The sequence below is a fragment of the Paramacrobiotus metropolitanus genome, unplaced genomic scaffold (genome assembly GCF_019649055.1).
Source record: "Paramacrobiotus metropolitanus isolate TYO unplaced genomic scaffold, Prichtersi_v1.0 Parri_scaffold0000024, whole genome shotgun sequence".
Lineage (NCBI taxonomy): Eukaryota > Metazoa > Tardigrada > Eutardigrada > Parachela > Macrobiotidae > Paramacrobiotus > Paramacrobiotus metropolitanus.
Window position 1 is genome coordinate 127004 of NW_026570244.1, and position 26835 is coordinate 153838.

General features: G+C 41.7%; 1 protein-coding gene across 1 annotated transcript; it reads left to right on the top strand.

Moving 5' to 3' along the window:
- Nucleotides 1-3611: 3611 nt before the first annotated feature.
- LOC129587240 (uncharacterized) lies at nt 3612-4786 on the top strand. Its single transcript, XM_055480880.1, has 3 exons — nt 3612-3752; nt 3906-4263; nt 4410-4786. The coding sequence occupies exons 1-3, from the start codon at nt 3612-3614 to the stop codon at nt 4784-4786; spliced, it is 876 nt and encodes a 291-aa protein (XP_055336855.1).
- The last annotated feature ends 22049 nt before the right edge of the window (nt 4787-26835 follow it).

Sequence of the window (26835 nt, forward strand, 5' to 3'; positions counted from 1 at the left end):
CGATCAGTAAACAAGTAAGAAAAATGACCGCCGCGAATTTGCTTTTTAAAACACGAATCAGTTCCGTAAATCGGGTTCGCGCTCTACTCGTAATGATGTTTAAGCGCGCCACTCTGGTAAACGAACGGGCGACATACACTTAATTAAGCGGGCTAGCTTCAGCTGTGTATTTTTCTCCTGGGTCGCTTTTCTTTGGATTGCTTAGATTATACTGGATTTAGCAAAGCTTGCTCTTTTCGGAGTACTTGAAAATGTTAAAATCGGTTCACCCGTTTCCAAGTTATTTCCGTTATAACAAAAGGATGATGAAAGCACTTATGCCGCACCACCGGTGGAAGGGCCGATGCGGCAGCCGATATGCGACATTATGCGTAAGGGCCGATGTGAAGACTGAATCCGATAAATACAGCTTCCTGGTAAAAGGGGACGAGTTTGTTGCTGTCGTATTTGAAGCATTCGGGAGTTGGGTTGGGGGACATTTGCCAAGATGCTCATGCAGGCAACATTCGTAGTCACGAGTTTCTTAACACTCGCACTCGTCTATGGTTTAATTACACGGAGTTTTCTTGTGTGCCGCGCAGGCGCAGCCCATGGGTTCGTCTCAATCTGCTGTAGAACGGTCTGGTATGCTTAAAAAATGTTTTCTACAGATAGTTCTTCCTTTTTATTAAGCACCCAAGGAGAAAGAGTTGGTTTTGAATCAGTAAACTGAATCTGAAAAGAAGTGAGGACTTCGCAAAAACATTCGCAGCAGAGCCAAATCACGCTGCCACACTGGGAGACTGCCATTTGTTCACCAACCGGAAGTGGTTGGAATTCGTAGTTTTTAAGTTTTCAGTTCATTTATTTTCGCTAACTGTTTCAATAAGTGAAAAGCAAACAAATTTTCTGAAGAATTCAGGTTAGGTAGGACGAAGTTAACTGCCAGTGTAATGTTCCATGAATTTCTGAATGATTAAATGTGCCTCTCAGGCACATGGACGAGGACGAGTGTTAACCAGAACATTCACTAGCACTACAGCGAGCTAATGCCGCTTCTGTTATTGGTAAGGTGGAAAATGCGGCTTGTTTTAATCGGAACTGATGATTTGTAAAATCTGGGTATATATTGTTATCTCGTTTTTGTTAATAAAAATACACACACTCGACTGTCAGATTGGCCAAGTCACTGCGTGGTTTGCGGCAGACAGCCTCTGTTTATAATAAAAAGAAATGCAGGCTAATACCCATCATCATGTCCACGAAACTATCAGCATGCGCTTCCTGCACAACCACACCCTACACCGTGAAAATAACAGTTCTGAAGACGTCCAGTTACGAAAAGAAGTAAGTACCAATTCTGTATTCAGTAGTCAGGTTAGACTTCTAAAGAAATTTTTCTAAAGAAAAATTAATTACAGTTTATGTTGGTATGCATTGTTATCTGTCAATGTACTGCATATTGTAAGTGGAAGTATCGCACTTGAAATAGCACGTGTTCCCATCAAACTGTTTTAGGTGCTGTTTATCGTACTGCGAACAGTGCGAAGCTCCTATTTCGACTTCTTCAATAAAACTTTCTTGACAAATGCAAAATTTTTATGAAATCCGTACTTCTATACTTACTGAGCTCTACAAATCCAGCAGTGATTGCGCGGTGCAGCATACTGAAGAATACAGAAAAGATAACACGCGGCCAGACGGCATGACCCTAGTGCCGGTACGGGATGGTAAGGCGCTGGTATGGGACGCCACATGCTGGGACACAGTAGCTGCATCGCATGTCCGGGCAAGTGCGAGCGCATCCGGTAGTGTTGCACATATGGCCGAAGACTGCAAACGCCGTAAATACGCCTACGTGGAAAGGATGGGTTACCTGTTTTACGCCCTGGCAGTCGAAACTTTTGGCACATTCGGTCCGGATTTTATGGAGCTCATTCGTTTCGCTGGCAGAAAGATTCGCGACGTGACTGGGGAACCTCGTTCTACTGCATTTTTGAAGCAGAGATTAAGTCTGGCTGTAGTAAAAGGAAACGCTGCCGCTGTTTTGGGCACCTTGAATATGCGGCCTAGGATTTTTGACGGCGATAACGATTTTGGTTGTTTTTTTAACGTTTAAACTTGTATCATTTTAAGTAGTATTACGCGTATGCACTTTTGTTACACTGATGGCCTTTGCCCAATAAACATCATACAGAAAGAAGTGCAATCGTATTAAATCCAATACGGGCGAACTTTTCTGGAAATTTTATATTGTGAAAGCAGTCATTATAAATTGAAAATTAGTTAATGGGCAAGTCTGCAGTGGTAATACAGCACCCTCGCCTCGGAACATAATGTTTCAGTAGCATGATCAGAAGCATAGAATAGGATAATCCTTTTCTATGCCAGAAGTACGAGAATATGTACTCGTACAATACATTACATTGACAATACATAGTTCAGTTTGTTTTAAAAACTTACATGGTTTTTGGCCGCGCCCACTGGACCACTGTCGGAATTTTTTTATAAATACCATTACCAAAGCTGTCTTTTAACAAATGAAATTTTTGTGAGGGGAAAGACGGTGACCGGGCCCTGGTCAGTATGAAAGCAGCAATTATTCGTGCATGTAGAAGGTTGTGGTCGAAGATTATATGTACTCGTAAGTGAGTAATGTATCGGTTTTGTTACTTATTACAAATTAATTTTCAGACTTATTAATTATATAAGCAATGCACAGCCAGACTATACACACAAATTCAAAAGAATACAGTCGAACCGGAAGGGATCAGTTAAGACCATTACCAACAGCCTGGCGGTATACAACACGCGCATATCCCCGAATTTTCCTTTCGGCCAGAGTTTTAACGACTATGCTGTAACGTGATTGCTTATCGTGGCTAGCGTCTGCAGTACAAGTACTAACTAGCATACAGTACGGTTCATATACATATTTTTCCGGTAATAAAATTAATGAGCCATTACTTTATTAATGACTTTCGCGTTAATGCGTAAGTACATGTTAAGCTCGACATGTACACTTTCACAGCACGTATTACTGCTTAAACATAATTTAACGTTAATATAATTACTGACTAATCTGTAAGTAATTTGTGAATTTTCGAAAACGCTTCAAGTTTAAGCTCATACTCAAATTCAAGCCTAAAATGTAGTAGAGGGTATGCCTAAACCCTGTGTATTCATCAAGTCGAACTTGTATACATGGCGTTTTTCAAACTTCAGTTCAAGTTGAAAGGCCCTTAAACTTGAGTACTTTTTGACACGTTGTAGTTTATCAACGGTTCGTCCAAGAACTTGTAGTTATGCAAATTATAATTAGTTCAACTATTCATCTACAATTATTTTGCTTGAGTTCAAGTTTAGTTCTCGGTGGTTTACTAGATAAAAACCGTTTCGGACGGGACCAAATTCAAAGTTTTGTTGCCGCCAAATGCAAGACAACCGCCTGGTGGCGCAGGCTTGCATCACAAATCACAATGCTTCGGCAGCTTCGCTCCGAAATGCAGAATATTTGCTAGCGCTATGTTACAGCACTAGTTTTTGTGTATTTTACATTTTTACTTCTACCTTCCATGTGATAAAGAAAAACTGTTCGCTTTCTCCTTTTTTTGATTTATTCGTTCCTTATCATGGCACCACAAAGGCGTTTTAAGGCCAAACACGATCTTTTATTGCTGGATGAGGTGAACACGATCAGCCCGTATTTTGCAAGGAACAAAGAACAAGCTTGGAAGACCGTCGCAGAGAACCTGAATAAAATCCCCGATCAGGTTTGTTTGTTAGTTTCGCGTTACTTTTTCCTTTTTGAAGAAGGAGAATTAAAATTGTGTTACATATCATGGTATCTAATACGCAGTGTACGAGGTTGCAGTGAGCGTACAGCTATACGTATGTGTCATAGCAATAGTAGTCTGCCTTTACAGATGTTTGGTCCTGATAATCTGCTCGATGGCGTTGCGTGTAAAAACCGCGTGGAGATTTTGGTTAAAGCGTTTCGCAGCGAAGACGTACGGAATGTTGTTAAAAGTGGAACTGAAGAGCAATATGGAGACATCGAAAAGCTCCTCACCAACATCAGTGCAGCAGCACTAGACTGGGAAACCCAGCGTAAATCTCGAGCAGCCCTCAAGAAGCAAGAGCAGGCTAAGCGCGATACTGAGCTGGAAGAAGCGAACAAGGCTGTCGAAGCTGCGGGAGAAGTCGGCATAGTTGAGCAAGTTGAAGTGACGGACGAAGAGTTGGTGGCTATGGGTGCCATGGATCCTGCTGAATTAAATAACGGTAAGCTCAACAGAAATGATAAGTGAATTTTAAGATTTTGTCAAATTTTGTTTTTTAGGGTTTGTTGTGAAGGTACTTAGCTGTGGTAGTGTTTGTTAATAAATATTACTTGTACAGGCTAGCATTAATATTACAAGTTTTTGTAGCTAATGGGCAACGTGAAGATGACGACAACGGCAGAAAGATTCCTACTCGCCTGCAGAAAAGGAAGACCAGCCCTAAACTTAGCGAAGCAGAGACGGTGGTATCCCTCATTTCCCAAGAATCAGCGAAGACGCAGCGCATCCGTGAAATGGAGTTGGAGAGTTCCGCGCGCATCCGCAAGATGGAAATTGACAATGAAAAAGAAATCGAGGCGCAGAAAGAAATGAAGGATAAAGAACTACAGATGCAAAAACAGTTAAAAGAAATGGAACTGCAGGTGAAAAAAGAGGTCGATCTGAAAGCATTAGAAAATGATCGATTGCGAATTGCTGCAGAAGAACGTAAATGGGAAGCTATGTTAGCTTGCATGAAGAAATAGTAAATAAAATACGGCTATTTTTATTGCAGCTGCAAATAGTTTTCCAACATCGGCGGTTGTACATTAAAATACAGGCTGGTCTGATTTGGTTTTAAGCAAGTCTTACAATTAGTCAAAATAACAGCAACACGATAAATTTTGTTGACAGGAATTTGAAACAAACGCATCCGTTTTTTAAAATCAACAAATGCCCAGTTATTTGCGATATCCTTAAAGTTCCATTCCACAGCGATCCGCACGGCAGACATTGCTAGATTGTCAATTTCTTTTTGAATATCTGCTAAGCACTGAGCTTTTGAGTATGGCGTTTCCAAAAAATCTGTTTTTCCGTATCCACTGTCGCCGTACATGCAGAAATCATCGGATACGAAAGCATTAAACTTATTCCGTAGCCGGTTGATTAATTTGCTCTCCCGAAGCATTCTGGCGTCATGCATGCTCCCACGGACGCCACCATAAAGATTGCAGATTAAACCTAAAAAGAATATAGAAAGCGATTTTTAGCGATGGATAGTTTTTCATTTTTATTTGCATAAGGCTTTGTAAGCCGAACGCCGGTCGCTTACCATTTGGTGTCACAATCGACTGCCACTTTAGACAGTGGTATCTTTTGTGACCACTAAAACAAGCGCGCTGAAACAGCTTCGGGCGACAAATCGGCCGTGCAGTGCCGTCTATAAAAGCAAAACATCCAGGCGTGGTTCCTCCTTTATTCGATATGGCATCAACAAACTCATCCATTGATTCTTCTAATAACCACTGTTGATCCCAAGATTCCAGTAGCCAACGAAACGATCGATCGATTTGGTCCAGCACCATATAAAAAATTCTGCACAAATTGGCGACAGAGCGGCCAAATATCCGACGCAAATCAATCCAGCGGTTTGGATACGAAAGACGGCGGAGCAGGATACAAAGTCCTTCAATCCCGCTGACCTTGTCTCCTGATGGCGTCTGCAGAACATTAGGGATGCGTAGCGCTGTCGCTAATCTGTTGAGATCAGCCTTTCTGAATCGAAAAAATCGAAAGCATTCGAATTCAGTAAAATTTTCGAGGTTGAACTGGCTCTCTATTTCCCAGTCATCCTGCATCTCCATCAATCGTAATTCACGCTCCCGGCATCTCTTGGCCACATACAGTAAAATAAACGTTTTATCGGAAATTACTTTCCGGTGACGGAGCAGTAATAGTGAAGATAAATTCAGAAACATCGCGAAGCGAATTCAGCAGAGCTGGAACTAAAAGATCTTTCCGCTCCTGTTTGTTTATGTTTGTTTTGCGTTGTGTAGTTTTTTTAAACATGTACATGTACGTGTACGGTGTCATTTCCGAAAAGTGATATTTGCACAAGTTCAAACCACAATTCAACTTTCAGTTCAAGCTGCAACTTGAACTTGTGTTTGTGTTTAAACATAAGCCGGTTTCGAAAATTCCCAATTGTCATGTATTGAACGAACGGCATAATCTTTTATTATGTCCGTTCGGGACAGCAGCAAACAACCAACTAAACACTAGACATGGCAACAATAACGGACAACAACAATACCGTTGCTACGGCACATTAGCCATAGGCCATTATCCATTTCACGAGATACTCGTACAATCTTTGTACGAGAACTACATACACTACAGTAATCATATACTATTCTCGTAAGGTTGCAAAACTATGCTAATGTTAGTTCCGGCGGGATTTCTGCTCCAGCTACCGCTTGTCGGCGCATAAGGAATATACGAATCAGCTCACTTTTAGCCACACTGACTTCACTGGCGGATAGGTAGTTCTTAAAAAAACCTTGTAAAAACGTCGCGGTGATGTACAGTGGCTCGTTATTGGCAGTTGTGACGTCCAGAACGGAGCCAAATCTTTTCTTTACTTCTTCTTGCATAGTCACAACAACAGATGCAAAAGTTTCTTCAATACCGAAACCAAGGTGAATAGGTGCGTTAACAATCCACCTTGCCGAAACTGTCCAGCTCGACGCCACATCCAGGGCGACCTGTTGTTCGAGATGATATAGTATCTCTTTCACATAAGGCACAACCATATGCAGTGTTGCAGTATGTTCCGAACTCATCTTAACAGTAATCGACAAAAAAGAGCGGCATTTAAGTAATTATGTATAGATAATTAGCTATTTGGTTTACCTTTTCTGCATAGTATAAATCAAGTAAATTAAAATTACGTCTACTTGGCACGTACTCGTACTTATATTTAATAAATAAAATTAATTGACCACTGGAGAAACTGATTTAAGAAATTAAGTATTAGTTTTAAACGAAGCAGTAATTAGTTACCTGTGTTATTAATCTGCCATGCCTAACATTTTATCTTGATCTTCTTACCACTTCGAATTTCTACAGAAGAATTTTTACGCCTTCTAAAACCTTCCATTCACCAGCGTCCAGTACGGGAATTCTTGGGTGCTTCAGCGTTAGTGTCTGTACATGCTCCTTCACCTCCAGAAAACGTTTTACCATAATCAGCATAGAGTTCCAGCGAGTTGAAACGTCCGCAATCAACTTCTTGTGTGCCAACGCAATAAGTTCCGCCGTAACTGTTGCCGATTTGTTAAACGCCGAAACAATTTGACGAATCTTTTTCATAACGCCTTGTATCCATTCAAACTTTTCAGAAACACATACCACTAGCTGATGTGTGTGAACAAAGCACCCAAGCCGTTTGTAGTCTGCAAAGAGCCGCGTAGTGGTTTCTTCGAAGTTGACAAACTCGCTGATTTCTTGGTCAATCAGATTTTGATCCAACGGACTGCTGGTTTCCAACAGGTATATTTCTTCGTACGGTTGCGTTCCACCGAACGGATGCAGCTCCTCATCTCGGATTATTAACTGGACTGTTTCGAAATACTTAAAGGCGCAAACCATATTCGACCCATTGTCTGTAAATATTACGAGCACCCGCTTTGCCGGTATACCCCATTCGTCGAGAATCTTCTTTACCATAGCGTATACATTCTCCGCGGTATGTGGACTCGGAAAAGATCGGCAGGCAAGTGTGAAGGGATGTGTCACGTTGTCCTTTGCGTCCAAAAAGTGACAGTTGACGCCGAGAAATGACTCAGACATTGCTTTTTTGGTCCATATATCTAATAAAACGTGGTATTTTTATAAATCTGGATTCTGTATCTGTAATTCTGTATTCATGATTATTTGTACTTGTAAGTATCGGTATGAATTTAATGCTGGTTACTAATATAGCTATTTTTATCACCATACCAAATCTGGATCTGGATCTGGATCTTTTTATAAATCTGGATTCTGTATCTGTATTCATGATTATTTGTACTTGTAAGTATCGGCTCAATTTTAATGCTGGTTACTGATATAGCTATTTTTATCACCATACCAATGCTTATCGCCACCAGCCCCGATGTTTCCAGCACATGGGCAACTACGCTTCGAAGTTTCTCTCGGATGGCGTTTGTTTCTTTCGCTATGGCATCCCTCCTAAATTCAGGGCATTTCTGGTCGAGCAATCGAGTGAGGCTTCGAAAGCGGTGGTGTTCAACTGTTCGCTGGGGACACGATGTTTCAGCAATCAGCAGCGAAATTTCGCGTAAAATGGCTTTGTACCTGGTTACAATGAATACAAAAGCAGATACTGATATTATGCAATTAAAAGTGAGTGCTCTCTTGTATGTACGATAGTAAGTGGGTACAGTAGAAAGCTTTTGCATTAAACTATAGGTACAAAAATATTTGTGAAACTATATAATCTACTGAAAACAGCAAGTAACATATGTAGGTGAATTTATTTTTAGTCAATAATACGAGTATTCAATTAAATTACGAGTAGTCATCATATGAGATCAGATACGGTAATTTTGTCATTTGCATGAGTACAGTTGTTACTTGTTGTAAATTAATTATTTTTTTCCGGTTTACCTCAGGTCTGCAGGAGGATAGGGAGCATAAACGGCAGTCGAAAACGACAGTTCACTTTGAACCAGATTATTGGTGTATCCTTTCTGTTGAGACTTCTTTTCTTTTTCTTGGTTTTCGAATTCGACATACACAGAAGGATGTTTAGATCGCAGATGCGTGACGAGATTTCCGGTATTTTTAAAACCTTTTCCAGTGGAAACAAATGAACAGCCCGGCACAGTGCACTTGGTCGAATCAGTAGCGAGTTCGAAGTAATTCCACACTGACGAGCTGATTGTTCGAGTGCTCTTTGATGTTGCAGCTTTAGATCCGCTCGATCCGTCGGAGCCAGTGAAAGACACAAGTGAGCTCGGTGAAGTGGGTGACAGTACAATGGAGTTATCGGAAGAACTCGCTAGTGCTTCGGGTACGGGATTGATACTGGTAGCATCAGGCGCATCAGATGCTTGTGGTTGAGCAAGAACTGCGATAGGTTTCGGTTTTGTCTTCGGGGGTTTTGGAGGCTTCCTCCCAACAACTACTTCTTTTAACGTCGGCATAATGAAATAGTCAGAACATTACTGTTCCGTACAGCTGCCAGCGACAGATAGAACACTTTCTATGCCGAAGAGCGAATGACTTCGAGAAAACTTTAAAAACCAAATTGATTTGTCTGAAAAACGATTTTAATGAAAAGGTTTGATTTATTGGACAAATCCAGAAGGAGTGTTCATCATAAAATCAAATCAAGCGTTATTTCGCAGCCGTGCATTTTGCCCGGATAGAGTGTGTATATCGGATGCATATTTTTCCCGTAAACCAACTGTGTGGTTCAAGATGTGCGAGCCACTACAGTAATACTTTTACCTCCATGGGCGTTACATTTACTTACTATTTACTTATCGTAATATTTCTGTCTTTACTTTTACTTAATATTTACTGTTCGATTTCGTGGCTTACTTACTTTTTACTTAATTAGTAAGAAGGAAAACTGGCTTACTAATTAGGAAATCACTATAGGCACCCCCTTACACCCTCGTTTATTATAGGCACCCCTTCTCGCACCCCGTAATTTATAGACACCCTTTTCTGTTTATTAAATAGAAACACCCTGTCAATGTATTTTATAGGCACCCTTTAATAGCATATTTCGGATACAGAATTCGAAGATGATTTCATGTACTGTACGTGCGTCAGTCTCATACAGATACTCGCATACAGACAGAATCAGGCTTTCCATCCGATGATCGGGCGGTGAGGCTGATTTGCTAACTTAGATCTAATGAGGATGGCATCGTCGGCGGTAATTTTGATGTTTCGTTTCGCAATTGTAATTTCGGATGCCGGTTTTCTGTCGGTTCTTTTCGGACACCAAAGTTTTTCCACTGTGTCTTTGTGGTAGTTTTTAAAGGCGGTGAAAAACGCGTCGATATAGTGGTTCCTTTCATATGACATAAAACAAAGTGCAACTGGACGATCTTTCCCGTGGCGATCTTGCACAACAACAGCGTACAAGCAGTAGTTTTCAACATTACCGTATCTAGGTTCTAACACTACAATTACAGTATAATATGCTAAAGTTTCATAGGGGTGCCTATAAAAAACAGGGTGCACGAAAGAATCATTTAATAAGATAAGGGTGCCTTTAATTAACGAGGTGCGGAAAAGGGGTGCCTATAGTAAACGGGGGTTTTTGGGGTGCCTATAGTGTCACCCTACTAATTAAGGTTTACTATTTACTTTTACTAAGTAAAGCAACACTAGATATTTGCCCAGCAGTCTGCTTTAGGCAAATTTAAGAATACATTCAAAGTCTGCACGCCTGTATCCATCCACCGCAACCTGGATTCGGTACTGCACTTAAAATGTTGACGATGCTAAAGCGCAAAGAAAAGCCATGGGTAGTACTACTTATTGTTTAACGTTACTCAATACTGAAAATGGTACTGGTAATGCTATTATGTTATGGAACTGTTACTGTTATTGACAGCGAGAATAATACTGTACTGCTACCCTGCACTTGTTCTGACTTTTGTACGGTTTGAGCCTACTGCACATTCATTTTGTGTGATTCCTAATTTTCTAATTACCAACATTTTTATGATCATCCAACCAACATTTTCCTATCCAATTGATTTTTATCCAACTGACTCCGGATCGCCCGTGGAGAACTCTTGCTTTTACTGTTTATTACCATTGAGACCATTGCGATGGCTCTCGGTAAACAGGGTACGTCGTTGCCTGCTTACGCGTTCTCTACGGGGTTTGGGGTTCCTTTTTCTGGTTCTGTAGCTGTTTTTAGGCACAAAGCATCATGGAATCTAAGTGCGACCTGTGCCCTAAAGTCTGCAAATCATCCCACGGCCTCGCTCTGCATCGTGATTCGGAGGTATGCAAGAAAGCCCAACGCAAAGCCCTCCGTCAGTCAGCAGTTCCTCAGCCTGTGGCTGGCTGTTCTCGCCTTGTAGCCCCAGCTCCAGCGCTTGTTGCCTACGTCCTTGCCAACAACTCAGCTGGAGCAGCGCCTACACCTCCTTGGATGCAAAAACCGTTCCAGCCATCGAAGGAGAGAATTATGCGGCGCATCCCCCATGGTGCAAGACCGTCCGCTAGAGCTTCCCTGCAGAAAGTGCTACTACAGGTAGCCAGCCTGAATGACAGTAAGTCCTGGCTGAAGCTACTCACGTTTGCCCCTATCGCTCTTCGGCTGCCTGCGAAGACCAAAACCAGCGTGCTGGTTCCCTTGCATCCGCTGGTCCAGATGGTTTTCGCCCGCAACATCTTCTGGATCTTGTTGGTCCTAAAATGGACGAGCACAGCAGCCAATTCTGCGAAGCGCTGGCATCCGTCCTGAATGTAGTTTTGCATAGAAAGATACCTTCCGATATCCGTCTCACGTTCTTTGGTGGAAGACTGCTGGCACTGCGCAAGAAAGACGGTGGCCTGCGCCCGATAGCGGTTGGAATAACCCTGCGACGGGTATAAGCCAAAGTCGTTTGCAGTAAAATGACCGACCGCGCTACAGCAACCCTCTGTCCACTGCAGCTAGGTTTCTACGTGCGTGGTGGTGCTGAGGCCATTGTCCACAGTACTAGACAATTCGTCGAGTCTGATCCGGAGACTGTAAAAGCGGTTCTCAAAATCGACTTCAGGAATGCATTTAACACCGTGTCCAGAGAAGCTGTGTTAAACATCGCCCACACATATTTCCCGGAGTACAGCGCATACCTACAATCTCTATACGGATATCATTCGTCCTTGCTCCTGGAAGAACACAGTTTGTCGTCTGAATCGGGCGTACAGCAGGAAAATCCTTCGGGGCCATTATTATTTTGCCTTGTCCTCCACATGTTGGTCATTACCTTGACAACTGAGCTTAATGCTTGGTTTCTGGATGACAAGACTTTAGGCGCTTCTCCTGCGAACGTGCTTGAAAGCTTTAATCGAATCGCAGACGAATGCAGTTCCATTGGGTTGGAAATTAACATTGCCAAATGTGAACTGTTTGTGTGTGGAGGAACGAAAAGCGCTCAGAAAGAAGCAGTTGCCGGCTTTGTTGCTGTCCATCCTCAGCTCCGCGTCCAATCAAGCTCCTCCTTAACACTGCTCGGTGCTCCTGTCCTTGATGATGCAATTACCTCATCACTCAGTGAAAAAGCGGTAACGCTGTCCACCATGTGTGAGCGTATGCTTTGTGTGGGCAACTCCTGTCACGTCATCATGCTTTGTATCTCCTTAGCCATTGTCTTGGTGCGCCGAAAGTCATTTATGTGTTGAGATGCTGCAACGCTTGGAGGTATCCACAGAAACTATACGAAATAGATGAAAAGTTACGGTCCTGCTTCCAATCATCCTGCAACGTCAAAACCGCTCACGACGACTACCCGTGTTGGCGTCAGGCTAGCCTGCCCGTTTGCAGAGGTGGTATTGGCATTTGTCGGTCGGAAGAATTAGCACTCCCAGCCTTTTTGGCTTCGATTCTCTCCGTTTCCGAATTGGTGGCTTTACTGCTTCCTGGTCATGCGGCGGTTGAAATTACAGGCGCGCTTGAGCTGTGGAAAAAGAACGCTCGTCTACCTGAAATACCGGAAGCGAACTTCCGCAAGCAGCAGAAGACATGGGACTTGCCTTTGTGTAACGTGTCGTTGTCCACGCTGCTTTCCGCAATGATGACCTTAACAAAGCCCGCCTTCTTGCTCAGTCTAAACCAGAAGCTGGCATCTGGTTAAACGCATTGCCCTCCGCTCATATTGGCAACCTCGTGGACGATGACACTCTTAAAATCTCAGTTGGCTTGAGACTGGAAGTGCCGATATGTGAATCCCACGAATGTTTGAAGTGTCATAAGCAGGTTGACAAGTACGGACACCACGGCCTTTCGTGTGCATTTTCCGCAGGTAGACACCCGCGACATGGCGAACTGAACAGCATCGTGTGCCCTGCGAAGTTAGAGCCCCGCGGAACGTCACATACTTCCGAACGACGCCCTGACGGCTGCACAACCATTGCCTGGCAGAGAGGGATGTGTTTAGCGTGGGATGTCCCTTGCGTGGATACTGTTGCGCCTTCCCACATTAAATCTACGGCTGCAAACGCAGGCGCAGCTGCGTTGGAAGCGGAAGAAAAAAAGGCGCAGCTGAATGCGCACTTGTTCGGCAGGTATATCTTTGCTCCGATAGCTTTTGAAAGAATGGGCCCTTGGGGACTGGCCGCCATCGCCATTATCAAAGAATTGGGCAAACGACTAAAACAGCAGACAGGAGAGAAGCGTTCCCGTGAATTTCTACGCCAACGACTGTCGTTGGCGATACAGCGGGGGAACGCGGCTTCAGTTTTGGGAACAATGGAAGGAAAAGAAAAGTTAAACGAAGTTTTAATGTTGTAAAATTGTGATGTTTTTTTGTAAGAATACGATTCACCACAGGTGAATAAAGAGTGTACTGCACTGTAGTCGAGTGAGAGCTAAAGCCGATCACGTTCAGTCAGCTGCCTGCTCTCTGCACGCAGATGCAGGCCGTGTATGTGAATCGTGAATGGGCTCATACAACGTACGTGTGCCTGCACTGCAAAATAAAGGGACAAGTGCAGGGTAGCAGTACAGTACTGTTACTGGTAAAGCTACTGGTAGTCAGGGTCATCGCAAGGTCCGGGGGTAAGGGGGACGTGCGTTCGCGCTTTAAAAAAGCCGCTTTTCTATTGTAAATTTCGGTACGACAGCGCCAGCTCCAGGCGCACCTTTTTCTTGCTTTCGCCCTCCGAGAAGAGTTCCATCCACCCCCGATTGACGGCACTGCTGGTTGGGATAGTAGGTATGATACTGACGCCGGAAGCAGTGTTATCTAAAATCCTTGAGATATCGCTCATCAGACAACAGAGTGTGGAGAACAGTAACGCGTGATGTATATAATTTTCTGCGGCAAGAATGTTCTTATATTCGGCTACAACAACCGGTTGCAGCCGGCACACGAAGCGGCGCCGTGGAGTTAGTAATTACCCTAGGTATTTTTTGTGGAACCTGATGTGCGGACGGAGATTTTTTCGTGTAGCTGATTAAAATGTGCCAAATCCTTTTAATAAACAAATAAGAGTGGGTGTGGCCACCGTGTTTGCGCACCTACCCAGAACACAGTACTGCTCCAATATAGGTCATCTATGTATCGTTTGATACCCCTAAATGAGTAGGTTTGTTGTACAAAGTCAGTGTGTTTTGAGAAAATGAAAAGGATTTTAAAGGAAACTGTGGAAAACCTTACTATTCAAAGTTCACGGCATCGCAACAACGAATAAGAGAATTTGAAATTGCTGTGATACCAGTGGGTGGTTCAGTAGCTGCCTCAAGGAGCGGAAGGCTCAGTTTATATGTACAGTAATAGCCCATCTACATACGTGAATTTAACAGCACTGTCACGGTGCTGTTGCATTCTGTTAAAAATTAGTAATTTGTAGATAAGAAGTGCTGTAGTGAATCTTCCGTTATTTTTTTCTGATACTTCTTCCTAGAAGAACAGAGAACTTTTACAAAGAAAAATATCTGCCAACCAACAAATTAGCTGTTTAATTTTTATGAGCGCAGTAGGAGTAAATTTACTTCGGTATTTTGCCAAGTGATGATGAGAAAACGATTTGCTTGTATAATTTACTGGAATTCCCGATCTGCGTTATGCATTAAATATTTGCAAGCCATTTCACTCTATTTTGTATATATTTTCAGTATCAGTGAAGCAGATAAGTCAAGTGAAGTTCACTGAAGTTGCGAGTCCATAGTGTTAAATGGCTTTTTCGTGGTCTGTCAGCCGAAGACAGAGCCGCAGGCGACACCGACTGCGACGCGAGCGGAACTCGCAAAGGAGCACGCGAGATTATTATCGTGATAAGAGGATGATCCGGAAACCGAAATCTGTCATAATCAGAAACTAGAACCAAGTTTACTCCCACAGAAAAATTAAAAGCCGAAAACTAAAGACTAGTGCCGCCTAAATATATAAGCATTGAAAATTAGGTTGATTAAATAAACTGATTTTAAATTACGAAAGTGCTATGCGCCCGGAAAATTCCGGGCACGCTGTCAAGGGGGTGTTTTTTTATTAATTAAACGCACAGTAACCTTACTACATAAAATAATAATAACAGAACCGAAGATTTTCATAAACTAATGGATAATGACTCAAACACATATGTAAAATGTATTCCCTTTCGAAATTCTTAACCATCGCAAGTCCAGAAGTGATAATATCACTTCTGTTGTGTAAAGTACAGATGTACATCATAATATGACCATATTATGACAATATCATAGTATTATGATAATATCATAACATGATAATATTGTCATGATGTACATTTGTACATAGGAGTATAAAATGTACGAGTACAATGCATGTTACGAAGCCCCTGGAAAATGCAAATTGAACGTTCACATCTCACAACTCGAAATCACGAAAGATTTAAAAAGCAAATACTTTAGAAATTTTAGCTTTTTTGTTATTTGTTTATGTATCTGGCCAAATCTCATTACATACTTCAAGCCGAAGAATCCATTGCAAAGAATTTAAGGCGGAAACTTTAGTGTGAATAAGCGCTGTAAACGAAATTTTTACCGGTGTTTAGCGTAACTGCGTAAGGTTTTTCTTAATTTCACTGGCTGCATTCCTTGAATTTTTGAAAGTCAATTCAAAGCGTTATGCTTTATGGCAATCGGCAATTTTGTAAGCAGCATTTCTTTTTTTTGTTTGCAGCCTACAAACAAGCCCGTTTGTGCTCCTCGCACCCTATCTTAAAAAGCAACACGAGTACCAAAAATTGCAGCCATATTTGTAAGGGTAATGGGAGCTCGACTTTTAAATGTACAGTGGCTTTGAAAATTTTGGCGACGAATTTCCGGGCGCATAGCAAACTTACTAAGCGGCCGGAAATTTTCCGGGCGCATAGCAAATTAACTGCGGCCGGAAATTTTCCGGGCGCATAGCAAATTAACTATTCGGCCGGAAATTTTCCGGGCGCATAGAAGTGACTTCTAAATTATGCTTATAAGAATCGTGTTGCAGATTTAAAAAAAGCCGAAAAAGAATGGCCAAGTTTTTGGACGTCTGAAATTATTCGATTAAGGCTTTACTTCAAAAATAAAAAAGCACACAAACATTTTTTGTTAGAGAAAAAATTTTGCTGGATGCTTTAGCCCTTATTGTATTGCACAATTTTTTTTAGTTTAGAAAAAGTGAGGCCAACGCTGTGTTCTGTACAGGTTATGTACTCAGTACTGTGACTACTACTGTCTGTATTTCCCATCGTAGATGCAGTTTGATAATAATTACTATGGGTGGTCAAAATCTCTGTGTATTCTTTACGCGGCAGTTTGCGCGGCAGTTGGGTAAAAAGCGTGAGTCAACGGCGCGTAAACAAGCAAACGTGCTCATTCGTAAACAAGAATTCTGGGATGGGTTATCAGCTTACTCTTCCATGTAAGCGTTGCGCTTCGATATCGAAGCGCAACCATTACTTACCCAGACATACACACGTATATGTCAGCCAGCAGAGTTCTTTGTTGTCAACATTCTGCCAACAACTGTATACAATGGATTTGTATAATTTCATATGTAATGATCTGATATGTCGCTTGCGTGATTAATTACGAATTACCAGCATATTTTGCATTTCAGTCTGTTTGACTTTCACTTTGCAATTGTTGCCGGCTTAAATAACGACGGCTCTGGAGACACACTTTAAATTTCAACATGAACTCAACATCGTCGTCTTCTGATTCAAGCGCAACAAAATCGCTATCGCTGGTGCTTTCGGAATCGCTTTCTAACAAGGCTTGCTCCGTTTCATCATTGATTAACTCTTCGATCTTTAAACTGATAATCTTTTTGTCGCATAGATTAAGAAATTTCTGCCTTTTAGATGGTGGTGCCATTGCAGAAATCACAACAGTTATTGCCACTACTGTTATTTATACACGTGCAATTAATTTTTGAACTCCTCGCAAATAAAGAATAGCTGCAGCGTGACAGGCGCAGCGATGTCTTCGTTATGCCGGGACATGATGCAGACTAGTTCATGTGGCGCCGCATTTTGCATTAAAAGTTACTTTTGTTTTCACTTTGGTGGTCAGTTTCTATCCTGGCACGCAAACATACTCGTCCTATCATTTGTTGACAGCTTTTTGGCTGATTCATCGGGTTGTTTTTACTTGTTCTGGCCTTTACGCTACATGCATCGATTACACAGAAGATTTTGACCACCCATACTGTTTGGACCAAGAGGTTGCGCAGTTGTGCACATAAGGATAATGGCATCTGGTATTCTCTGAACGTTGTTAAACAAAGAGTTCTCATCCATTATTCAATGATCTGTTCGCCAACAAAGGGTAGGTCTAATACGTACATGTAACAGGAAACAGACTTTACAGTGCCTCGTGAGTCGTGACACAGTTAGGCCAGCGCCTTTCCTGTCTCGCTAAATCCTATTCATTCTTAAGCTGAAAATATGTGTTCCGCGCCTTCTGAGCGTGTCAGTTAGATATACTTAACCAGAATGATCCAAACTTGTATACCTATGCCTGTTAAACTTATCGACAGTTAAAGTGAAAACAATGTCTCGGCACACCTATTTTATATACTCCAAAGTTCAGACTATATAATTTAAATAAAAAATGCTGTTTGCAAACGGCCGACAGACTGGCCAATAAAAGCCATAAAAATTATAAAAAATAAAACCAGCACTGCGATTACAAACATCGGATGAATAATTTTTCACTTTATGACATACGCGATTGTCCGGCAGCGGCACGACGCTATTGCCACAGCGAAACGCGCGAACAAAGTATTTATTTTGATTCATATTCAAGGACAAGACACGTGTCCTTCACAACAACAGCAAAAAATCACCAACAACGAAATCACAGTGAATTTGGCGGCTCCCTCCATTAGCAGAAGGAACACCCGGTACAACGTTTCCTGCACAAATGCGGCGTCGAGCTGAGTGCGGATGAATATTAGATTAAACGACTTATAATATTACGACTTTTCCGAGGCAGGTGTTTCCGGGAATAAAGTGTTTCATTAATAACAGCTTTCGAGATTCTGTTTTGGCATTTGATGTTAATTGTGTGGAACTGCGGACTAACGGTAACTCATCGAAAAAGCACAAGATTAGAATCATAGTTATGAGCTCAATAAAATAAAAAATAATAATAAAATTATTGTTGTGTCGTGTTTGTTATAAGTTATTGTTAAGTCTAATTAAACCGGCATGGCTCTGCGTTCGCTTAAGGGAAGTGGGCCGGTACATGGTACCAAATTCGTGTACGTGCACGAAAACTTTCACTTTCGTGCACTTCCAAACACATTTTTGTTTCGGTTTATAACATTCTGTATCCAGACATTTTGTATCCACTGGCACGAAACCGTTTCGGCGCGCAACATCCGGTTCGGGAGTTATGGCTGTTCGAAACTTCCAAAGAGTTTAAATAATTCAGGTGTACGAAAGGTCTCATTATGGACCGATCTCCTTCAAATTTTGCACCTAGATACACATGGCCATGAAGAACGTTTTTACACCGATCCACTGTTCTAGCATGTTTTTCAAATTTCCAAATGAATTTCGCAAATTGTATACACAAAATGTCTGGCTACAGAATTTCATAAACCGAAACAGAAATGTGTTTGGGAATGCGCGAAAGTGAAAGTTTTCTTGCATGTACACGAATTTGGTACCATGTACCGGGCCACATCCCTTGAGGGAGTAACCTGGAACATAGCCCTAAATTCGTGTATATCGACATTCGACGGGGAACTTTCGCTTTCTTGCTCTTTCACACAGTTTTTTAGATTGCTTTCGACATTGTGCAGCCCAAAGATTTGTATAACATGGCGTGAAGTTTGTTTCGCAACTGATAACTCTGCAACCGGATGTTGCGTGCGAAAGCGGATTTCAGCTCTATGTATACAAACTTGTTGGCTACCCAATATCAACAAGCAATCCCAAAAACTGTCTGGAAGTGCACGAAAGTGGAAGTTCCCGTAGATGTACACAAATTAACAATTGTTAGTGCTATGTATCGGCCACTTCCTTTAAGTATGTTGAACACCGTGACGCCGTTAGGATTTCGATGGTGTCTGGACACTGCGCAATACCAGCGACAGTGCAGGAAATTGATTATTGAAGCACCGGCACGGCGACACGCACAATACGTAAGACGAGTAATATGGAATATTATATAGATATAGGTGCACAAATAATTACTTACCGTATTTTACGAGTACTATGACATTGACAATTAGTACTGCACTGCTCAGCGATAATACAAGTACAGAACATAGAAAACCGTCTGCTCAACTATACACAAACCAAGAACACATCATCGAGATCAAGCTGCTTTTCAACAGTTCCTAACACACAAGCAGCATTACCGCATTACCGCGCTGAATTTCTATACTAAAACGTTGTAACAGAAAATGCTTTGCGCGGATTTCACCGGTCTGCTCTCTGATGCGTCTAGCCTCCTCATTGATGAAATCCATGGTAAGAGGGCCGCAGCTTCCCATTGTTTCCAACGCTACCGTTTGAAAAATGTACCGATCAGCCACGTCAGCATACTTGCCGCACTTCCGGTGTTCGGCCGCTTCTGCTGCAGCGCCAGCATGATCGGATGTCTGACCGATATATGTCTGCGCAAACGTATTGGCTACGGTACAGTAACGTCCCACACCAACGCTTTGCCATTCTTCCAAGGATAATGCGGTAATCCATCAGGCCGCTTGCCATTCTTCCGATCCTCTTATTTAAGTACTTAGTAATTAATACCAAAACAGCGAAAAAGTAGCAACCAAATAAGTAAAGATACGTTTGTCGATTGCTCATTTTCGGTGCTGTACGATATTGTTAAATGTTACAGTAATTACAGTAAGCGAACGAATTGCGAATAATACGTAAATTGTACAGCGAGTCCGCGACGGAATGTTTTCGCTGACTGCGAAGCAGACAATAAAACGCCACCTTGATGTATTGTAGCAGTAGTGTCTGGTTAATATGTACTGTGATAATCAGTAAACCTCGGGTAAAACTCAAATTATCAAAGGAACTATGTATAAATTAGCAACATAATCTGTTTATAATTCATTAAAATGGGTAGTATTGCGGTCAGAAAATTTAAAATTATTCGGAAATGTTTAACAGTACATACCGGGCTAATAAAACTAATTTAAAGTCCAACGACGGGCTGACGGCGTTTTTCAGTTGAAAATAAAGTTTTTCTTTTAAAATAATTGGCTATTCAACTGTTCTGCAGTCAAACTATCTGACCGCGATGTGTCCGTGTTACCGGATGTCTCGCAACCAAATGCCTCTCAACCAAGTCGACTAGGAACGACTTGTCCAGAAACTAAATGTCCGCGCGACCAGATATGGCCGACAAAGTGTCCCGCGACGAGATTTTATGCGGCGACTTAGTCGTTCACGGCGCCGGCTACTAGAAGGCCGATACTTTCGATGACAGGCTGTCAATCTTGAATATTGGTCAGACAATTAAACGGCCGACCGGCGATCGGCGGAAGATGGCGGTCAGTGAGCTGTAGAATGCATATCGATTTCTTCGCACCCGATAACGATCAGCAGACGTTCTTTTTTAGTAACTACTGTCATAAAATCACCAAGCAAAAAATTATACCATCGGAATGACGTGACGTCACGGTCACATTATGCTCGGCTTGTACCGAGAGAGTGAGCATGCTGACCAGGAAAACGGGGGGCAACTGAATATATGTTTGTACAATACCAGTCACAATCAGTAGGACGTTTTCTGTAAATAGATGCTTGGATTGTTGACTTAATTAGTAACGACGCCGAGTACTCTACAAGGGTTAATCCTTAGGCAGTTTTGTTGATAAAGTGCCATGCAGACACAGAGGCTGCATTACACGGCTGGTCAGCTTGCGAGCTGATATTAGATTGCAGGTAGACTAGACCGAGACAAAGATTCCTAGGTGGCCAATGGCCATGCTTCTCCCAGCTGTCCAGTTTCTTCCCATTGTCCAGTTATGCACAGCGCGCTCTCGAGAGGGAAGTAGCTGTTCTCACCGGCGCATTACCGGATGGTCTAGCACAATAACATTCTGTTGTACTAAGCTGAACGCTGCTCTGTCCTTTTCTGGCTATTCATTGCATAAGAAAGATCAGAATTTTGCCCTTTACAACATGAAGAAGTACAGTTACACAGATCTCTGGTGTTAGCTTGACTGCGGGTGAATCACATGGTATATCCAGTAGAATAACGAGTCGCTTATTTAATAACGAGTTTCTTCTGTTTTGTTCAATAACGAGTTCTTCTGCTTTCCGGCAGTATTCCCACCATCATCTTGCAACACCAGTAATTTACCTCTGTGCTAGTGAATAATCGTACAGTAGCGAGCTGAACGGTTCGGAAAACGGTGATAAAGGACTATATACCTCGCCTGCACCCCGTTCTCCCGAATACACTGGTGACTGTGAATAAAATGTGAGTTTTATTTGTGACCATCCAGCTATCTGTATGCTTGCTGCTGCGCATTTTTTATGTTTTAAAATGCGATGAGTCTATTTCTTAAATCTTATTCTCTTAAATCATTAAAATAGCGCATGACAAGGAGCTGCCCAGCCGCGTTTACCAACCGGGCGGTTGAATAACAGGAAAAATTTCATCTAAAATCGCCACCGGTGCCGGTACAACGTTATTTTCGCTCTGCATAAAGTTAGCCGCTCTGCTAAAATTGTCTTAATGCACTTAAGGCACAATCGTTCCTTTCGAACGGCCGCTTTTGAAAATATCTGTTTCCGACAGAAATTAAAGTTAATCGCGAACTAAAATATACCTTTGCGTATGATGTGCCGTCACGTCCGCATGAAACTCGATGGATTCGGCGTTGGTGACCTTTATGTACGTATCATGGGCTGGCAAGGGTAATAATTTGCGGTTTCTTGAAAAGTTAACCCCTCTGAAAAGTAAATACTCATTGTGGGTCAATAGGGAGCACGGCACAAATCGCAGAACCGGGGCATCCTGTTTCGTCATAAATTTACTTTAAAATTTCGTGTGCTACGGAATCTTTGGATCTTTATATGTGCTGTAATTTTGAGAGAATAGTCAAGAGTGTTGGTCTTCAGTTAATATCTGATTCGGGAGAGACAGAGGAGAGTACTGAAGGTGAGCCACTCTTCCTTTCTTCCGTGGATGTAAGTTCCAAAGAGCTTACCGAAAATGTAGCTTGCGCATGTCTTATGTAAGGATTCTTGCGGTGATATTAGTAAGGAGAAAAATTAAAAGTACCGGGTGGCATGAAAAAACGCGGTCTAGCTTATCATGGTGCACTGGCCCCGCCCAACGGCCGATTGACTTCACATTACATTTTTTCGTTTATAACATAGAACTGCTTAATCATACTAGGTGTAAACAAAGATTTAACTTTTTCGTAATTTATTTTAATAAAATAGGTAGACTTTGACGGTAACGGTGTCCCAGAACCGAAAATTTGGATTTCCCCATTAGCGAATTAAAAATTGCCATTATTCAGTTTAGTAGGTTAAAGTTTGTCGCTTTAGTATTTCAGGTAGAGAAATTGTTCCTTGTTTTTTTAACGGAAAGAGATATTGTATTCTGCTCACCACGTTCGGTCCAGAAACTGGAGAGCTGGAGCGCCGCACATTTAATTTTCGTGAAATCCTCCACCTGCATTTTCAGAAATCAATTTCTCACCAACGCTGCAATAGTGGATCTAAATCAAACTCGTTTTTATAAGTTTTTATAAGCTACGCAAAACAGCCAAATTAGCCTGTTTTATTTCAGCCTGTCCTGCAGCAAAAACTATTAGCAAAAATACATAAAACTTAGTTAACAAAATCGGCATCTTTTCAAAAAGTGAGTTGAGTGAATTGCTCCTCCAATGCGAGCACTATGGAAATCAATTTTTGTATGCTGATGAAATACGTCTTTCTATACATGAAACAGTTTAAGAAATTAAAATAGTTCATATGGATATGGATTAAAATAGTTCATATGGATTTGTTTGTATAATTTACTGGAGTTCCCGATCTGCGTTATGCATTAAATATTTGCAAGCCATTTCACTCTATTTTGTATATATTTTTAGTATCAGTGAAGCAGATAAGTCAAGTGAAGTTCACTGAAGTTGCGAGTCCATAGTGTTAAATGGCTTTTTCATGGTCTGTCAGCCGAAGACAGAGCCGCAGGCGACACCGACTGCGACGCGAGCGGAACTCGCAAAGGAGCACGCGAGATTATTATCGTGATAAGAGGATGATCCGGAAACCGAAATCTGTCATAATCAGAAACTAGAACCAAGTTTACTCCCACAGAAAAATTAAAGCCGAAAACTAGAGACTAGTACCGCCTAAATATATAAGCATCGGCAGCTAAAACACGTTTTGGCTAACTTTACCGGGACTCGGGGAAAGTTCTTGAATCATGACCACATATTATTCCGTAGTCTTGATTCTTGAATGAAAGTATATATTTTGATCAACAATGGCTTCCAAAAAAGAAGACCTAACAAAGTCGGCGAGTATGGAACTGCGGAAAACTCTTGCTCAGTACCCATCGTTCGTAGTGGTGTGGCCAGTTTAAAATTGCAGTGTTTCGACGGGCGGTTGCCATTGGTAATGAAATGCCGTTAAAGGCCAAAAATTTGCTATGACTTGCGACTCGCAAGTTGCGAGCACTGCTTTCTATGGCAAATGATGTCCGGGAAAAGTAATACTGCATGTTTAAGGTTTAGGGACAGCAAGCTGGCAGCTGCATATACCACATGGGCTCAGTTAGTGTGCCTTAACACGCAGATACTCAGTGTTGATGGTGCGCGATTTTTCAGATTTGCTCTCCGAACTGATGATCTGTCTTAGAAACTGTTTTGTTCAGCTTTGTGCTGAACAGACGTTGAAGTCCCGTGTAGCAGGTTTTATCATGTCTGCTCCTGATGTAATAATAATAATATTAACTGAAGCTGAGCGTCAGATATAGAAGTATTGCTAACAACAAGTTTTTTAATACTTGAGTGATTGCTTAGCGGTCGTAGGCGCGTCATCCATGGTGGAATGCTTCATTGTTGAGGACGAGAGATTCTGCGAAAAAATGTGCAATATTTTTCGTCAGTTTTTCACAGGAGGCAAAGCCGGAGGCGACGCCAAGCTGCGGCGCGAGCAAATTAATTTTGCTTTACATTCCGACTAAACGAGCAATGAAAGATAGTACAATACTTTGAGGCTGTTTACGTCTTTTTTTTGTATTAAGTATTTTAGCATTAGTATCGTGAATGCAAAGCAACAAAAACCAATTGGAAATCGGAAATTTTTTGAACAATTCGATTGTCAAGCGGGAGTGTTTGATTCAATGAGTATTAAAATTTTCTAGACTGGAACTGCAGGGCTAATGGTACATCGAAATTCGAAACAGCGCGGCTGAGAGCGCGAATCGCGATGGTAAAAATCTGGAGGTTCAGTAGCCTAAGTTGTGTTTAAGTTACAGAGCTACTATTGCAACTGGGCAAATCATCTGCGATTTTGAATGATAGTTGATTGGTTATTTATTATTATGGTGTGAAAGATTCGTTTTGAAGAGCTAAGCCAAAAGCCGGCCCATTCTCGGGATGCCGTGATGCGGGAGTAGGGTTGTCCTGGCAGTCCGGTATCATTATAAATAAGATAATAAGAGTAAAATTATAAATCTATAACGTCCTAGAAGAAGTTGAAAACATTTGTTTTTTTGCATTCAGTTATTTTTCTCTGATTTATTCCGCGCAATTTGCGCGGGGTTTACTAGTTTCAAAAATAAACGAGCGATAAAACATTTTTTTAGAGAAAAAATTTTGCTGGATGTTATTGTATTGCACAATTGTTTCAGCTTGCATAATTCATGAAAAGGGAGGCCAACGCTGTTTCTGATTTTCCAGAGAGGCAGCTTAAAACCGGTTCGCATTTTATGCGTTTGTAATTTATTAAAATTGGTAGTACTGCGGTTTCAAAATTTAAAAACATACCGAAATATTTAATCACACATACTAGTCCTAATAGTCAAACGTCCTAATAGTCCACATACATAATAGTCAAACGTCCTAATAGACCACATTCTAGTCCTAATAGTCCTAATAGTCCTAATATACTAATTATTTTGAAGTCAAACGTTTCCAGCTAATTTCTTTAAATTTAAAATACTTCTTAAATTTTTCAAATTTATTTCGATATTTCAAATGCATGGAGGCGCCTGGTTCAGCGTAAGAATGACTTCATGCCAATTTGCGCTTCCTTGCAAATTTGACACACCTAAATACATTTTTACGCCCTGTAATTTTCTGTTCCCCAGCCGGATGTTGTGCGAAATAATGGTTTTCATTTCATGATACGTGTACCGGTGTACATAGTCACCTGGCTGCAAAAAATTTGCGAAAGCGAAAGTTTTCGCACATGTACTCGATGTTCTCTATGTAAGTTTTATCGTTAATTGATTCTCCTTGCGTCGCCATCGTTTTTTCCGACTGGAAAAATGGCTCCTGTGGTGCTGCAGGCAGCCACATCTCCTCTTCAAAATGCTCAATTTACCTCACACCACCCGTAAGAAACTGTTTTTGTTTTAAAACCTGTCACTTGAATATTTACGTAAATCAGGAAATTGGAATTACGTGATATTGTTTGACAAAACAACATGCTGTGCGAGTAGCCGGCGGGTTCTTTCAGAATTTCTCTACTTTTTCAGCTGGTTGGTGTAACTGTACTTCTTCATGTTGTAAAGGGCAAAATTCTGATCTTTCTTATGCAATGAATAGCCAGAAAAGGACAGAGCAGCGTTCAGCTTAGTACAACAGAATGTTATTGTGCTAGACCATCCGGTAATGCGCCGGTGAGAACAGCTACTTCCCTCTCGAGAGCGCGCTGTGCATAACTGGACAATGGGAAGAAACTGGACAGCTGGGAGAAGCATGGCCATTGGCCACCTAGGAATCTTTGTCTCGGTCTAGTCTACCTGCAATCTAATATCAGCTCGCAAGCTGACCAGCCGTGTAATGCAGCCTCTGTGTCTGCATGGCACTTTATCAACAAAACTGCCTAAGGATTAACCCTTGTAGAGTACTCGGCGTCGTTACTAATTAAGTCGTTCAATCCAAGCATCTATTTACAGAAAAAGTCCTACTGATTGTGACTGGTATTGTACAAACTGGACGTTTATGTACGTATCATTGGCTGGCAAGGGCAATAATTTGCGGCTTCTTGAAAAGTTAACCTCTCTGAAAAGTAAATACTCGTTGTTTCTTTGGCTGACCGACGGAGAAAGAAAGTTAAGGGAAGTGGGCCGGTACATGGGACTAAATTCGTGTGCATGCACGAAACTTTCGCTTTCGTGCACCCCCAAACATACTTTTGTTTCCATTTATGACGTTTTGTAACCAGAAGATTTGTATAGACTGGCGTGAAAACCGTTTGTGCCCGCAACATCCGGTTCGGGAGTTATGGCTTTCAGAAAATTTCAAAAAGTTTAAATGCGTTCAGGTGTACCAAATGTGTTCGTAGCTGGTTATCAATATCCAGATTCCAGATTCCAGAGGGAGCAGAATACAAGCAACGGTCCGGTTGCGAGGTCGCTGATAGACGGTTCATCCACACCTGCAGAACATTAATTGTATTCACG

Coding starts and splice junctions, on each gene's coding strand:
- LOC129587240 (XM_055480880.1), top strand. CDS start 3,612: ATGGCACCACAAAGGCGTTTTAAGGCCAAACACGATCTTTTATTGCTG. Junction 3,753..3,905: donor TGAATAAAATCCCCGATCAG/GTTTGTTTGTTA, acceptor CTGCCTTTACAG/ATGTTTGGTCCTGATAATCT. Junction 4,264..4,409: donor TCCTGCTGAATTAAATAACG/GTAAGCTCAACA, acceptor AAGTTTTTGTAG/CTAATGGGCAACGTGAAGAT.